The sequence below is a fragment of the Hypanus sabinus genome, chromosome 9 (assembly GCF_030144855.1).
Source record: "Hypanus sabinus isolate sHypSab1 chromosome 9, sHypSab1.hap1, whole genome shotgun sequence".
In the NCBI taxonomy this organism is placed as follows: Eukaryota; Metazoa; Chordata; class Chondrichthyes; order Myliobatiformes; family Dasyatidae; genus Hypanus; species Hypanus sabinus.
In genome coordinates, this window is record NC_082714.1 from 166,585,553 (window position 1) to 166,600,589 (window position 15,037).

At 41.1% G+C, this 15,037-nt stretch overlaps 1 protein-coding gene across 6 annotated transcripts in view; it reads left to right on the top strand.

Moving 5' to 3' along the window:
• ralgapb (Ral GTPase activating protein non-catalytic subunit beta) overlaps positions 1-15,037 on the top strand; it is a 192,179-nt gene that overhangs the window by 158,511 nt on the left and 18,631 nt on the right. For all 6 annotated transcript variants that reach the window (XM_059981071.1, XM_059981070.1, XM_059981073.1 and 3 more), the window contains one exon: positions 12,191-12,269. In XM_059981071.1, the coding sequence (XP_059837054.1) occupies positions 12,191-12,269 (79 nt within the window). The remainder of the gene's footprint in view (positions 1-12,190; positions 12,270-15,037) is intronic.

The window sequence follows — 15,037 nt, forward strand, 5'->3', positions numbered from 1 at the left end:
CTCTGCTTTAAACACACCCAACCACCTGGCACCCACAGCTGCCTGTGGCAGCAAATGCCACAAATTCACCACCCTTTGGCTAAAGAAGTTTCTCCGCATCTCTGTTCTGAAAGGGTTCCCCTCTTTCCTGAGGCTGTGCCCTCCTGTCCTAGACTCTCCCACCATTTACTCTGTCTAGGCCTTTCAATATTCGAAAGGTTTCAATGAGATTCCCCTCGCCTCCATCCTTCTGAATTCTGACGAGTATAGACCTAAAACCATCAAACATTCCTCATATGATAACCTTTTCATTCCTGGAATCATCCTCGTGAATCTCCTCTGGACCCTCTCCAATGCCAGCACATCTTTTCTCAGCTGAGGGGCTCAAAACTGTTCACAATACTCAAGGTGAGGCCTCAGCAGTGCTTTATAAAGCCTCAGCTTTATAACATCCTTGCTCTTGTATTCTAGACTTCTTGAAATGAATGCTAACGTGGCATTTGCCTTCCTCACCACTGATTCTTTTTTTTTAAATTTTTTTATTAGTTTTTCAAAACATTTTACAAATTAAAAACCCCAAATCCCAATGAGGAACATTAAAACAGTGCAAAATTAAGCATACAATAACAATATGCTACAAAGGAAGAGAATTTAACAAAAAAATTAAAGACAAAATTAAAACATTTTAAATTAAATTAAATTAAATTAATTTTAACAAAAAAATTAAATTAAAGACAAGTAAGCTTAGTGTCCTCCCCAAACCCAACAACACAAGAAAAAACAACAGCAACTCCAGACCAACCACAACACAATATAGAGAGTAAAAGTCAGGACAGCCAAACTCCCAGACTGTGAATACACTCAGCAACAGAGGATAGTAATGCCTTCTACCAGAAAAAAAAGGAGCTGAAAGCAAGGGACCGAAAAGGAAAAAAAAACCCTAGTCAAGAGGAAGGTTATGAAAGTACTCGATAAAAGGTCCCCAGACCTTATGGAACTTTAGATCCGAATTGAGAACTGAATAATGAATTTTTTCAAGGTCCAAGCAGGCCATGATGTCGTTAAGCCATTGAGCATGAGTGGGCGGGGCAACATCTCTCCATCTGAGGAGGATCAAGCGTCTAGCCAGGAGAGAGGCAAAGGATAATATTCGGCATTTGGTCGGACCCAGACATAAATCTGTCTCGCCCCAAAAACTGAACAGAGCAATTAAGGGCTTTGGTTCTAGGTGCTGATTCAGAATACACGATAACGTAGTGAAGACATCTTTCCAGAATTTCTCCAAGCTAGGACAGAACCAGTACATATGGATGAGAGAGGCCACGCCCCTCTTGCATTTATCACAGAGCGGACTAACGCTAGGGTAGAATCGAGATAGTTTAGATTTAGACATATGGGCTCTATGAACAACCTTAAACTGTAAAAGGCAGTGGCGAGCACAAAGAGAGGTTGAGTTAACCGATTTGAGAACTGAATCCCAGCTCTCCTCAGATAAGGAGATATTTAAATCCTGCTCCCAGGCCATTTTGATTTTATCCATGGGGGCCCGTCGTAAGGCTGCTAGTTTATCTCGGATGATTGATATTAAGCCTTTACCTAGTGGATTCATGGAAAGAAATAGGTCCATAGCATTTTTCGCAGGCATTTCAGGAAAGTTAGGAATTAAAGGAGCAATAAAGTGTCGGATTTGGAGATATCTGAAAAAATGAGCATTGGGCAGATTGAACTTAACAGAGAGCTGCTGAAAAGAAGCGAAGCGATTATCAATGAAAAGATCTTCAAAATGTCTAATGCCCTTCCTATACCAAACCTGGAATGCTGAATCGTATGTAGTAGGTAAAAAAAAAGGTGATTATGAGCAACAGGGCTGGAAACGGAAAACCCCTGGAAACCATAGCATTTCCTGATCTGAGCCCATATACGCAAAGTGTGTCTAACATGAGGATTAGCTATTGATCTGGGCAGACTACTAGGGAGTGCAGAAATAGATAATTCTTTAGTGGAGCTCAGCTCCATCGCCACCCAGTTAGGGCACTCAGGTTGGCCATGGAAGAAAGACCAAAAGGTAGCACAATGTATATTAGCTGCCCAATAATATAAACAAAAGTTAGTTAAAGCCATGCCACCCTCTTTTTTAGATTTTTGGAGATGGATTTTATTAATTCTAGAGCGCTTATTCTGCCACAGATATGGCAAAATAATAGAGTCTAAGGAATCAAAAAAAGATTTAGAAATAAAAATTGGGATAGATTGAAATAGGTATAAAAATTTGGGGAGAACATACATTTTAACAACATTAATACGACCTACCAAAGACATAGATAGAGGTGACCATTGTACCAGACTCTGTTTTATAGCATATGAAAGATTGGCAAAGTTTTCACAAAAGAGATCTTTAAACTTCCTTGTGACTGTAATTCCAAGATAAGTAAATTGATTATGGACTACTTTAAAAGGGAGATCACAAAATGTTAGTTCTTGTGCTTCTTTATTAATTGGGAGAAGTTCACTCTTTTGTAAATTAAGTTCATAGCCAGAGATCTGGCTAAACTGGTCAAGAAGTGAAAACATTAGAGGTAAGGATGTAGACGGATTTGAGAGAAAGAGTAATAAGTCATCAGCATAGAGAGAAACTTTATGCTCAACACCCCCTCTCCAAATCCCAGTCAATTCAGGGCAGTTTCGAAATGCTATCGCCAGAGGTTCCATAGCCAAATCAAAGAGAAAGGGACTTAAGAGGCATCCCTGGTGGGTGCCACGTTTGAGATTAAATACTTGGGATTTCTGAAAATTAGTTAAAACAGAAGCAGTAGGACACAGGTACAGCAATTGGATCCAAGAGATGAAACTTTGGCCACTCACCACTGATTCAAAGTACAAGTTAACTTTCAGGGTGTTCTGCACAAGGACTCCCAAGTCCCCCTACATCTCAGATACCTAGATTTTCTCCCCGTTTAGAAAACAGTCTACACATTTATTTCTACTACTAAAGTGCATGACCGTCCATTTTCTAACTTTGTATTTCATTTGCCACTTTCTTGCCCATTCTCCTAATCTGTCTAAGTCCTTCTGCATCCTACCTGTTTCCTCAACACTACCTGCCCCTCCACCAATCTTCATAACTTCTGCAAACTTGGCAACAAAGCCATCTATTCCATCATCTAACCCAACACCAACCCCTGTGGAACACCACCAGTCACTGATAGCCATCCAGAAAAGGATCCTTTTATTCCCACTCACTGCCTCCTATCAATCAGCCAAAGCTCCAACCATGTTACTAACTTTCCTGTAAAACCATGGGCTCTTAACTTGGTAAGCAGCCTCATGTGGCACCTTGTCAAATGCCTTCCGAAAGTCCAAATACACAACATCCACTGCATCCCTTTCATCTATCCTACTTGTAACCTTAAAAAATTCCAACAGGTTTGTCAGGCAGGATTTTCCCTGAAGTAAGCCATGGTGACTTTGTCTTGTCCTGTGTCACCATGTACTCCATCACCTCATCCTTAACAATTGACTCTAACATCTCCGAGGTCAGGCTAACTTGTTTATAATTTTCTTCCTGCTGCCTTCCTCCTTTCTTGAAGAGTCAAGTAACATTTCCAATTTTTCAATCCTTTGACACTATGCCAGAGTACAATGATTTTTGATAGATCATTTCTGTTGCCACCACAGTCTCTAACACTACCTCTTTCAGAACCCTAGGTTGCAGTTCATGTCGTCTGGGTGACTTACAGTGGCATGCAAAAGTTTGGGCACCCCTGGTCAAAATTTTTGTTATTGTGAATAGCTAAGCGAGTGAAAGATTATCTGATTTCCAAAAGGCATAAAGTTAAAGATGACACTTTTCTTTAATATCTTAAGCAAGATTGCTTTTTTATTTCCATCTTTTACTGTTTCAAAATAACAAAAAAGGAAAAGGGCCCGAAGCAAAAGTTTGGGCACCTGCATGTAAAACCCCCTTTGGCAAGTATCACAGCTTGTAAACGCTTTCTGCAGCCAGCTAAGAGACTTCCAATTCTTGTTTGGGGGATTTTCGCCCATTCTTCCTTGCAAAAGGCATCTAGTTAACCGTATAACCATTGAACAATTACAGCACGGAAACAGGCCATCTTGGCCCTTCTAGTCCGTGCCGAACACTCACTCTCACCTAGTCCCACTGGCCCACACTCAGCCCATAACCCTCCATTCCTTTCCTGTCCATATACCTAACCAATTTTACTTTAAATGACAATATCGAACCTGCCTCTATCACTTCTACTGGAAGCTCGTTCCACACAGCTACCACTCTCTGAGTAAAGAAATTCCCCCTCTTGTTACCCTTAAACTTTTGTCCCCTAAGTCTCAACTCATGTCCTCTTGTTGGAATCTCCCCTAAATGGAAAAAGCCTATCCATGTCAACTCTATCTATCCCCCTCATAATTTTAAATACCTCTATCAAGTCCCTCCTCAACCTTCTACGCCCCAAAGAATAAAGACCTAACTTGTTCAACCTTTCCCTGTAACTTAGGTGCTGAAACCCAGGTAACGTTCTAGTAAATCTCCTCTGTACTCTCTCTATTTTGTTGACATCTTTCCTATAATTCGGTGACCAGAACTGTACATAATACTCCAAATTCGGCCTTACCAATGCCTTGTACGATTTTAACATTACATCCCAACTCCTATACTAAATGCATTGATTCATAAAGGCCAGCATACCAAAAGCTTTCTTCACCACCCTATCTACATGAGATTCCACCTTCAGGGAACTATGCACCATTATTTCTAGATCACTCTGTTCTACTGCATTGTTCAATGCCCTACCATTTACCATGTATGTCCTATTTGGATTATTCCTACCAAAATATAGCACCTCACACTTATCAGCATTAAACTCCATCTGCCATCATTCAGCCCACTCTTCTAACTGGCCTAAATCTCTCTGCAACCTTTGAAAACCTACTTCATTATCCACAACGCCTCCTACCTTAGTATCATCTGCATACTTACTAATCCAATTTACCACCCCATCATCCAGATCATTAATGTATATGACAAACAACATTGGACCCAGTACAGATTCCTGAGGCACATCACTAGTCACCGGCCTCCAACCTGACAAACAGTTATCCACCACTACTCTCTGGCATCTCCCATCCAGCCACTGTTGAATCCATTTTACTACTTCAATATTAATACCTAACGATTGAACCTTCTTAACTAACCTTCTGTGCGGAACCTTGTCAAAGGCCTTACTGAAGTTCATATAGACAACATCTACTGCTTTACCCTCGTCAACTTTCCTCATAACCTCTTCAAAAAATTCAGTAAGATTTGTCAAGCATGACCTTCCACGCACAAATCCATGCTGACTGTTCCTGACAGGCCTATAATTGCTATGTTTACTCTTAGAACCCTTTTTAAACAATGGTACCACATGAACAATATGCCAATCCTCCGGCACCATCCCCGTTTCTGATGACATTTGAAATATTTCTGTCAGAGCCTCTGCTATTTCTACACTAACTTCCCTCAAGGTCCGAAGGAATATCCTGTCAGGACCCGGAGATATATCCACTTTTATATTCCTTAAAAGCACCAGTACTTCATCCTCTTTAATTGTCTTGGTTTCCATAACCTCCCTGCTTGTTTCCCTTACCTTACACAATTCAATATCCTTCTCGTTAGTGAATACCGAAGAAAAGAAATTGTTCAAAATCTCCCCCATCTCTTTCGGCTCCACACATAGCTGTCCACTCTGATTCTCTAAGGGACCAATTTTATCCCTCACTATCCCTTTGCTATTAATATAACTGTAGAAACCCTTTGGATTTATTTTCACCTTACTTGCCAAAACAATCTCATATCTTCTTTTAGCTTTTCTAATTTCTTAAGATTCTTCTTACATTCTTTATATTCCTCGAGCACCTCATTTACTCCATGCTGCCTATATATTTATTGTAGATATCTCTCTTTTTCCTAACCAAGTTTCCAATATCCCTTGAAAACCATGGCTCTCTCAAACTTTTAACCTTTTCTTTCAACCTAACAGGAACATAAAGATTCTGTACCCTCAAAATTTCACCTTTAAATGACCTCCATTTCTCTATTACATTCTTCCCATAAAGCAAATTGTCCCAATCCACTCCTTCTAAATCCTTTCACATCTCCTCAAAGTTAGCTTTTTTCCAATCAAAAATCTCAAGCCTGGGTCCAGTCCTATCCTTCTCCATAATTATAATTTAACTAATGGCATTGTGATCACTGGACCTGAAGTGCTCCCCAACACATACCTCCGTCACCTGACCTGTCTCATTCCCTAACAGAAGATCCAACACTGCCCCTTCTCTAGTCGGTACCTCTATGTATTGCTGCAAAAAACTATCCTGCACACATTTTACAAACTCCGAACTATCCATCCCTTTTACAGTATGGGCTTCCCAGTCTATGTGTGGAAAATTAAAATCGCCCACAATTACAACCCTGTGCTTACTACAAATATCTGATAGCTCCTTGCAAATTTACTCCTCCAATTCTTGCTCCCCATTAGGTGGTCTATAATGCACCCCTATAAGTGTTACTACTCCTTTCCCATTCCTCAATTCCACCCAAATAGCCTCCCTCGATGAGCCCTCTAATCTATACTGCCAGAGCACAGCTGTAATATTTTCTCTGAAAAGCAACGCAACACCTCCCCCTCTTGTCCCTCCGATTCTATCACATCTAAAGCAACGAAATCCAGGAATATTTAGTTGCCAATCACACCCCTTCTGCAACCATGTTTCCCTAATAGCTACAACATCACATTTCCAGGTATCAATCCATGCTCTAAGCTCATCCACCTTTCTTACAATGCTGCTAGCATTAAAATAAATGCATTTAAGAAATTCTCCACCTCTTACTCTGTTTATCTCTAACAGTACAAAGAACTTTACTGTCTTTTTCTTCCTTCTCCCATACATCTGTTGCTACACTCTGGTTCCCCTCCCCCCCCCCATATCTAGTTTAAATCCACCGGAGCCTCTCTAGCAAACCTACCTGCAAGAATATTTGTCCCCCTAGAGTTGAGATGTAAACCATCCTGCCAGAACAGGTCCCACCTTCCCCGGAAAACTGCCCAATTATCTATAAATCTGAAGCCCTCCCTCCTGCATCATGTTTTCAGCCACGTGCTGATCTGCTCTATCTTACTATTTCTAAACCCACCTGCATGTGGCACTGGCAGCAATCCTGAGATTGCTATCCTGGAGGTCCTGTCCTTTAACTTGGCACCTAGCTCCCTAAACTCACCTTTCAGGACCTCCTCATTCTTCCTACCCACGTCATTGGTCCCAACATGGACCACGACATCCGGCTGCTCACCCTCCCTCTTGAGAATACTGAGAACTCGATCTGAGATATCGTGGACCCTGGCACCAGGGAGGCAACAGACCATCTGGGATTCTCGATCTCTTCCACAGAACCTCCTATCTGTCCCCCTAACTACTGAATCCCCTATCACTACTGCTCTCCTCTTTTTCCTCCTTCCCTTCTGAGCTGAGGGTCCAGTCTCGATGCCAGAGACACAACCACTGCAACTTGTCCCTGGTAGGTCGTCCACACCAACATATCCAAAACGGTATACTTATTGTTGACGGGAACGGCCACAGGGGTGCTCTGCTCTTCCTGTCTATTCCCCTTCCCTCTCCTGACAGTCACCCAACTACCTGTCTCCTGACTCCTAGGGGTGACTATCTCCCTGAAACTCCTGTCTATTTCTGCCTCTGCCTCCGGAATGATCCGAAGTTCATCCAGCTCCAGTTCCAGTTCCCTAACATGGTTTGTCAGGAACTGCAGCTGGATGCACCTTTTGCAGGTGTAGTCATCAGGGACAACTGTGCTCGCCCTGACTTCCCACATACTGCAAATGGAGCACTCAACTGCCCTAACTGCTGCCTCCATTACCTACTCCTAAGCTAATTAGATTAATTAAAGGAACTTATCCGGCCTTGCCTCACCTGGAGTGAAGCTCGTACTCAGCCTCTGCTCGCTTTTTAAATTCCCCCGCTGATTTCAGAGACCAACTTTCATACGTTTGCACAGTCGTGCCCCGTTCAACCTCACTTCTGCCTGCTCTCGCCGAAGCCTGATTGAGCCAAAGCCATCCCACTCTGCCTCAGTCCACTCCGACAATGGCCGCTGTATATGGTGGTCTTTCTTTTAAACCTTTGGCACGCTATGTCACGTGTCTGCACAGTTTAGCCTCTTTGCCCCGATCAGTTTAAAAAACAACAACTTCTCTCCAAGCTTCTTTTACGTCTTCCCTCTCCGCCTCTTGCTGCGATTTAAATAGTTCTGTGAGATTCTTGGGTCATCTTGCATGCACTGCTCTTTTGAGGTCTATCCACAGATTTTCAATGATTTTCAGGTCAGGGGACTGTGAGGGCCATGGCAAAACCTTCAGCTTACGCCTCTTGAGATAGTCCATTGTGGATTTTGAGGTTTGTTTAGGATCATTATCCTGTTGCAAAAGCCATCCTCTTTTTACCTTTTTTTTTACAGATGGTGTGATGTTTGCTTCTGAATTTGCTGGTATTTAATTGAATTCTTTCTTCCCTTTACCAGTGAAATGTTTCCCGTGCCACTGACTGCAACACAAGCCCAAAGTATGATTGATCCACTCCCGTGCTTAACATTTGGAGAGAGGTGTTCTTTTCTTGAAATTCTGCACCCTTTTTTCACCAAACATGCCTTCACTCATTGCAGCCAAAAAGTTCTATTTTAACTTCATCAGTCCACAGGACTTGTTTCCAAAATACATCAGGCTTGCAAACATCGGACACTGAATTTTGTGGTGAGGATGCACGAAAAGTTTTCTTCCGATGACTCTTCCATGAAGGTCATATTTGTGCAGGTGTCACTGCACAGTAGAACAGTGCACCACCACTCCAGAGTCTGCTAAATCTTCCTGAAGGTCTTTTACAGTCAAACGGGGGTTTTGATTTGCCTTTCCAGCAATCCTATGAGCAGTTCTCTCAGAAAGTTTTCTTGGTCTTCCAGACCTCAAATGACCTCCACCGTTCCTGTTAACTGTCATTTCTTAATTACATTACAAACTGAGGAAACGGCTACCTGGAAATGCTTTGCTATCTTCTTATAGCTTTCTCCTGCTTTGTAGGCATCATTTATTTTAATTTTCAGAGTGCTAGGCAGCTGCTTAGAGGAGCCCTTGGCTGCTGATTGTTGGGACAAGGTTTGAGGAGTCAGGGTATTTATAAAGCTTTGAAATTTGCATCACCTGGTCTTTCCTAATGATGACTGTGAACAAGCCATAGCCCGAACAAGCTAATTAAGGTCTGAGACCTTGGTAAAAGTTATCTGAGAGCTGAAATCTCTTGGGGTGCCCAAACTTTTGCATGGTGCTCCTTTCCTTTTTTTCACTCTAAAATTGTACATGACAAAAATAATAACTAATCTTGCTTAAAATGTTGAAAAGAATGTTTCATCTTTAACTTCATGACTTTCGGAAATCAGTTCATCTTCTACTCAATTAACTATTCACAGTGACAGAAATTTTGACCAGGGGTACCCAAACTTTTGCATACCACTGAATGTACCTTTTAGATCTCAATTTTCTGAGCACCTTCTCTCTTGTAACAGTAACTGCACCCACTTCTCTTCCTTCACACACTACAACATCTGGCATACTGCCAATGTCTTCCACAGTGAAGATTGACACAAAATACTCATTTAATTCATCAGCCATCTCCTTCTTCCCTCTTTATTATTTCTCCAGCCTCATTTTTCTAGCGGTCCTATATCTACTCTCATTTCTCTTTTATTTTTAACATACTTGAAAAAACTTTTACTATCCACTTTGATAATATTTGGTAGTTTACTTTCATATTTCATCTTTTCCCTTCTAATGATTTTTTAGTTACGCTCTGGAGGTTTTTAAAGCTTCCTAATCCTCTGTCTTCCCACTAACTTTTGCTTTGTTGTATGCTCTTTCTTTTGCTTTTACAAAGGCTTTGACTTCCCTTGTCAGCCACAGTTGTACTATTTTACCATTTGAGCATTTCTTCAGTTTTGGAATACACATGTCCTGCACCTTCCTCATTTTCCCTGGAAATGGATGCCATTGCTGCTCTGCTGTCATCCCTGCCAACAGCTCCTTCCAATTTACTTTGGCCAACTCCCCTCTCATACCACTGTAATTTCCCTTACTCCACTGAAATACTGCTACATCAGACTACTTTCTCCCTGTCAAATTTCAAATTGAACACAATCATATTGTGATCAATGGTTCCTAAGGTTTATTTTACCTGGAGCTCACTGATCGCCTTCAGTTCATTACATAATACCCAATCCAATATAACTGATCCTCTAGTAGGTTCAATGACAAACTGCTCGAAAAAGCCATCTCTTAGCACTCAACAAACTCTCGCTCTTGAGATCCATTACCAACCTAATTTTCCCAATCAACCTGCATGTTAAAATCTCCCATGACTATTGCCCTTTTGACTTGCCTTTTCTATTTCCTGCAGTAACCTGTGGTCCACCTCCCAGCGCTGTATATAACTGCCATCAACATCCTTTTACCCTTGCTGTTTCTTAACTCAACCCACAAGGATTCAACATCATCTGATCCTATGTCACATCTTCCTACTGATTTGATGCCATTCTTTATCAGCAGAGCCACACCACACCCCATACAACCTGTAACCTTGAACATTCGGCTCCCAACTATAACCGTCCTTCAGCCACAATTCAAAGATGGCCACAACATCATACCCAACAATCTGGGTATTCAATGTTTTCATATGATTGAATTTATTTTTCATTTATTTATTTTTCTGTATTCTCTTTAGGGAAAGTCCTTATTCGCGAATGTTCAGAAGTGACTGGAAGGATGTTTTCTCTTTCTTTTTATTTTATCCTCAAATGGACTACCCAGTCTTTCTTTTCTTTTTTCCTTTTTTTTGTTCCAGTTTAGTTTAGTGGGGTTTTTTCCCCTTTAATAAAATTTCCAATTTTTTTTTTACAATTTGTTAAGAGGAGTTGTGGTTTCTTGATTATATTGTATATATAACAGCGTAACATTATACCTATCTGATTTTGACAATATATACTTTTTTTGCTGTTTATATTTCTTTTGTATTATCTGTTTGCTAAACTTCTCCTCTGATTTGTTTATTTTTTTACTGGAAAATTAAAAGGATTGAAAAATGAAACTCATACCCGACAATCTGTAATATTGCAACAAGATCATCCAGCTTATTTCTTATACTACATACATTTAGATACAACACCTTAAGTACCATATTTGCTGCCCTTTCCGACTCTGCATCCCTAATGATTTGATACTCAGCCTGTGGGCTGCAACTAAGTCCCATCACCTGCTGCCCTTCCTGACAATCTGACTGCACGCTATCTTTACTTTTTTACCATCCGTTCTTCCCTGTCCCTTCACTCCAGTTGCCACCCCCCTGCCAAGTTTGTTTAAACCCTCCACGACAGCTCTAACAAACCTGCCCACGAGAATATTGGACCGCCTTGGGGTCAGGTGCAACCCATCACTTGAGCAGGTCATGCTTCCCTCAGAAGAGATCCCAATTATCCAAGAGTCTGAAGCCCTGCCCCCTGAAAGGTTTGAATAAGTACATGGATGGGAGGGGTTATGGAGTACTGTGGTCCAGGTGTAGATCAATAGGCAGGGTAACAGGAAGTGGTGGTGCCCCAGCAGAGAAATTTGTGTCCTTACAGACTGAATAGCTGAATAGTGGTTGTGGGAAGCAAAGCTAGTAGAGGTGGTTCTGTGGCTTAGCTTGGATTTATTGTGACAAGTGAAGTCCCATTCATCAAGACAACAGTAAAATGATGTTGAGGGGGATGGTATTGTGCCAACACACCTCCAGTCAAAGTCATTTATGGCATGTTGCATGATTCTGACAAAGCTACCTCAATCTTCTTTGTCCTTGCTGTTCTACAGAGAGTGGGGTTAGCAAGTGCTGGAACATTAGAGTGGATCTGGTTTTCCATCAAGTGATGTGCTTCTGGGTAGGGTAGACTTTTGCCTGCAGAATGGACTTCGTTGGGAATTCAGTGAGATCTTTCATGCGTTCTTTCCTCCCTGTCAAGTAACACATCCCAAGTTCAAGCAGCCTTTGTGTTCTTTATGCATTTTCATTGCATCTAATGCCACTCCTGTTGATGTAATGTGGCTGATGCCTTCTGATATTTTTCCAGAAAATTTTCCTCTGAGTGATTTACTGCCAGAGACCAGCACTGGAGTGGAGACCACTACAAACAGCAGCACTTCTCTCAGGTATATTCAATCGTGCAACCTGGCTTTTTATTGTAAATTATTGAAATCTCGGTGTTCTGCCTCAAGCCTTGTGGCTATCTCCTTTTCTTTATTTTAAATTGATGTATCAGAAGGTCTGAATCTCTAATTGTGCACCAGTTATAACCTGCGACGGATTTCCAATGGTCTGTACTGAGTGTGGGCCAAAGGGGGCCTCTGTTTTATGGTGCAAGTCTTGTTACTAGATTGTCACTCACACAAAATGCTGGGGGAGCTCAGAAAGTCAGGCACCATCTATGAAAATGAATAAATAGTCAACTTTTTGGCCTAAGACGCTTCATCAGAACTGTGTACGTTTCAGTCCTGATGAAGGGTCTTGGCCCAAAATGTCGACTGTTTATTCATTTCCATACATGCTGCTTGACCTGCTGAGTTTTTCCACCATTTTGTATGTATTGCACTGGAAATCCAGCATCTGCAGAATCTGTTGTGTTTCTTGTTAAGAGCATAATTTTTGCAGGAGGAGCAAGGTAACATTAGTGCATTGGATATAGTTTCAAAGTTCACGGTAAATTTATTATCAAAATACATATATGTTACCATATGTACAGTGGCATGCAAACGTTTGGGCACCCCGGTCAAAATTTCGGTTACTGTGAATAGTTAAGTGAGTAGAAGATGAACTGGTCTCCAGAAGTCATGAAGTTAAAGATGAAACATTCTTTTCAATATTTTAAGCAAGGTTTGTTTATTATTTTTATCTTCTACAATTTTAGAGTAGGGAAAAAAAAGAAAGGAGCACCATGCAAAAGTTTGAGCACCCCAAGAGATTTGAGTTCTCAGATAACTTTTACCAAGGCCTCAGACTTTAATTAGCTTGTTAGGGCTATGGCTTGTTCACAGTCAAATTTCAAAGCTTTATAAATACCCTGACTCCTCAAACCTTTTCCCAACAATCAGCAGCCATGGGCTCCTCTAAGCAGCTGCCTGGCGCTCTGAAAATTAAAATAAATGATGCCTACAAAGCAGGAGAAAGCTATAAGAAGATAGCAAAGCATTTCCAGGTAGCCGTTTCCTCAGTTGATAATGTAATTAAGAAATGACAGTTAACAGGAACGTTGGAGGTCATTTGAGGTCTGGAAGACCAAGAAAACTTTCTGAGAGAACAGCTCATATGATTGCTGGAAAGGCAAATCAAACCCCCTGTTTGACTGCAAAAGACCTTCAGGAAGATTTAGCAGACTCTGGAGTGGTGGTGCACTGTTCTACTGTGCAGTGACACCTGCACAAATTTGACCTTCATGGAAGAGTCATCGGAAGAAAACTTTTCCTGTGTCCTCACCACAAAATTAAGCGTCAGAAGTTTGCAAAGGAACATCTAAACAAGTCTGATGCATTTTGGAAACAAGTCCTGTGGACTGATGAAGTTAAAATAGAACTTTTTGGCCGCAATGAGTGAAGGCATGTTTGGAGAAAAAAGGGTGCAGAATTTCAAGAAAAGAACACCTCTCCAACTGTTAAGCAGGGGAGTGGATCGATCATCTTTTGGGCTTGTGTTGCAGCCAGTGGCACAGGGAACATTTCACTGGTAGAGGGAAGAATGAATTCAATTAAATACCAGCAAATTCTGGAAGCAAACATCAGTGTCTGTAAATAAGCTAAAGATGACAAGAGGATGGCTTCTACAACAGGATAATGATCCTAAACACACCTCAAAATCCACAATGGACTACCTCAAGAGGCACAAGCTTGAAGGTTTTGCTATGGCCCTCACGATTCCCCAACCTAAACATCATCAGGAATCTGTGGATGGACCTCAGAAGAGCAGTGCATGCAAGACAGCCCAAGAATCTCACAGAACTAGGAACCTTTTGCAAGGAAGAATGGGCGAAAATTCCCTAAACAAGAATTGAAAAACTCTTAGCTACAGAAAGTGTTTACAAGCTGTGAGACTTGCCAAAGGAGACTACCCTAAGTATTGACAATGCAGGGTGCCCAAACTTTTGCTTCAGGACCTTCTCCTTTTTTGTTATTTTGAAACTGTAAAAGATGGAAATTAAAAAAAATAATCTTGCTTAAAATATTAAAGAAATGTTGACTAGGGGTGCCCAAACTTTTGTATGTCACTGTAATCCTGAGATTCATTTTCTTGTAGCATACATAGTAAATCCAAGATTTATCTAGGTATTTAAGAGGCTTTTGATGAAATAACCTATACTACTGATGAATAAGGTCAGAGAATGCAGAGTCAGGGGTTCAATGGATCACTTGCTGTTTTCAGGTCAGAAAGAATACAGTAGGTGTGTAGGGCAGCCGTTCACGGTGGAGATGGCTCACAGAAATATAGTCTTCACTGAAGGTTTGCTTCTGATCACCATTTGCATTAACCATTAAAAAGCACCATATTTAACTTTGCAGATATTGGGAAAGAGCGAACACTAAAGACTCAAACAACAAATTACAGTCAAATTTCATTGTACTTGTAGAATGGACAGATAATTGGCAAATTGGGGGGATTGATGTAAATGCTGGAATCATTTGTAACAGGAGAATATTTTGAAATATATGAGAAGATGGAAAAGTAGTCATGACTTTATCAAGAACAAATCATAAGACCATAAGATATAGGAGCAGAAGTAGTCCATTTGGCCCATTGAGTCTGCTTCACTATTCAATCATGGGCTGATCCAATTCTTCCAGTCATCTCCACTCCCTTGCCTTCACCCCATACCCTTTGATGCCCTGGTTAATCAGGAACCTGTCTATCTCTGCCTTAAATACACCCAGCA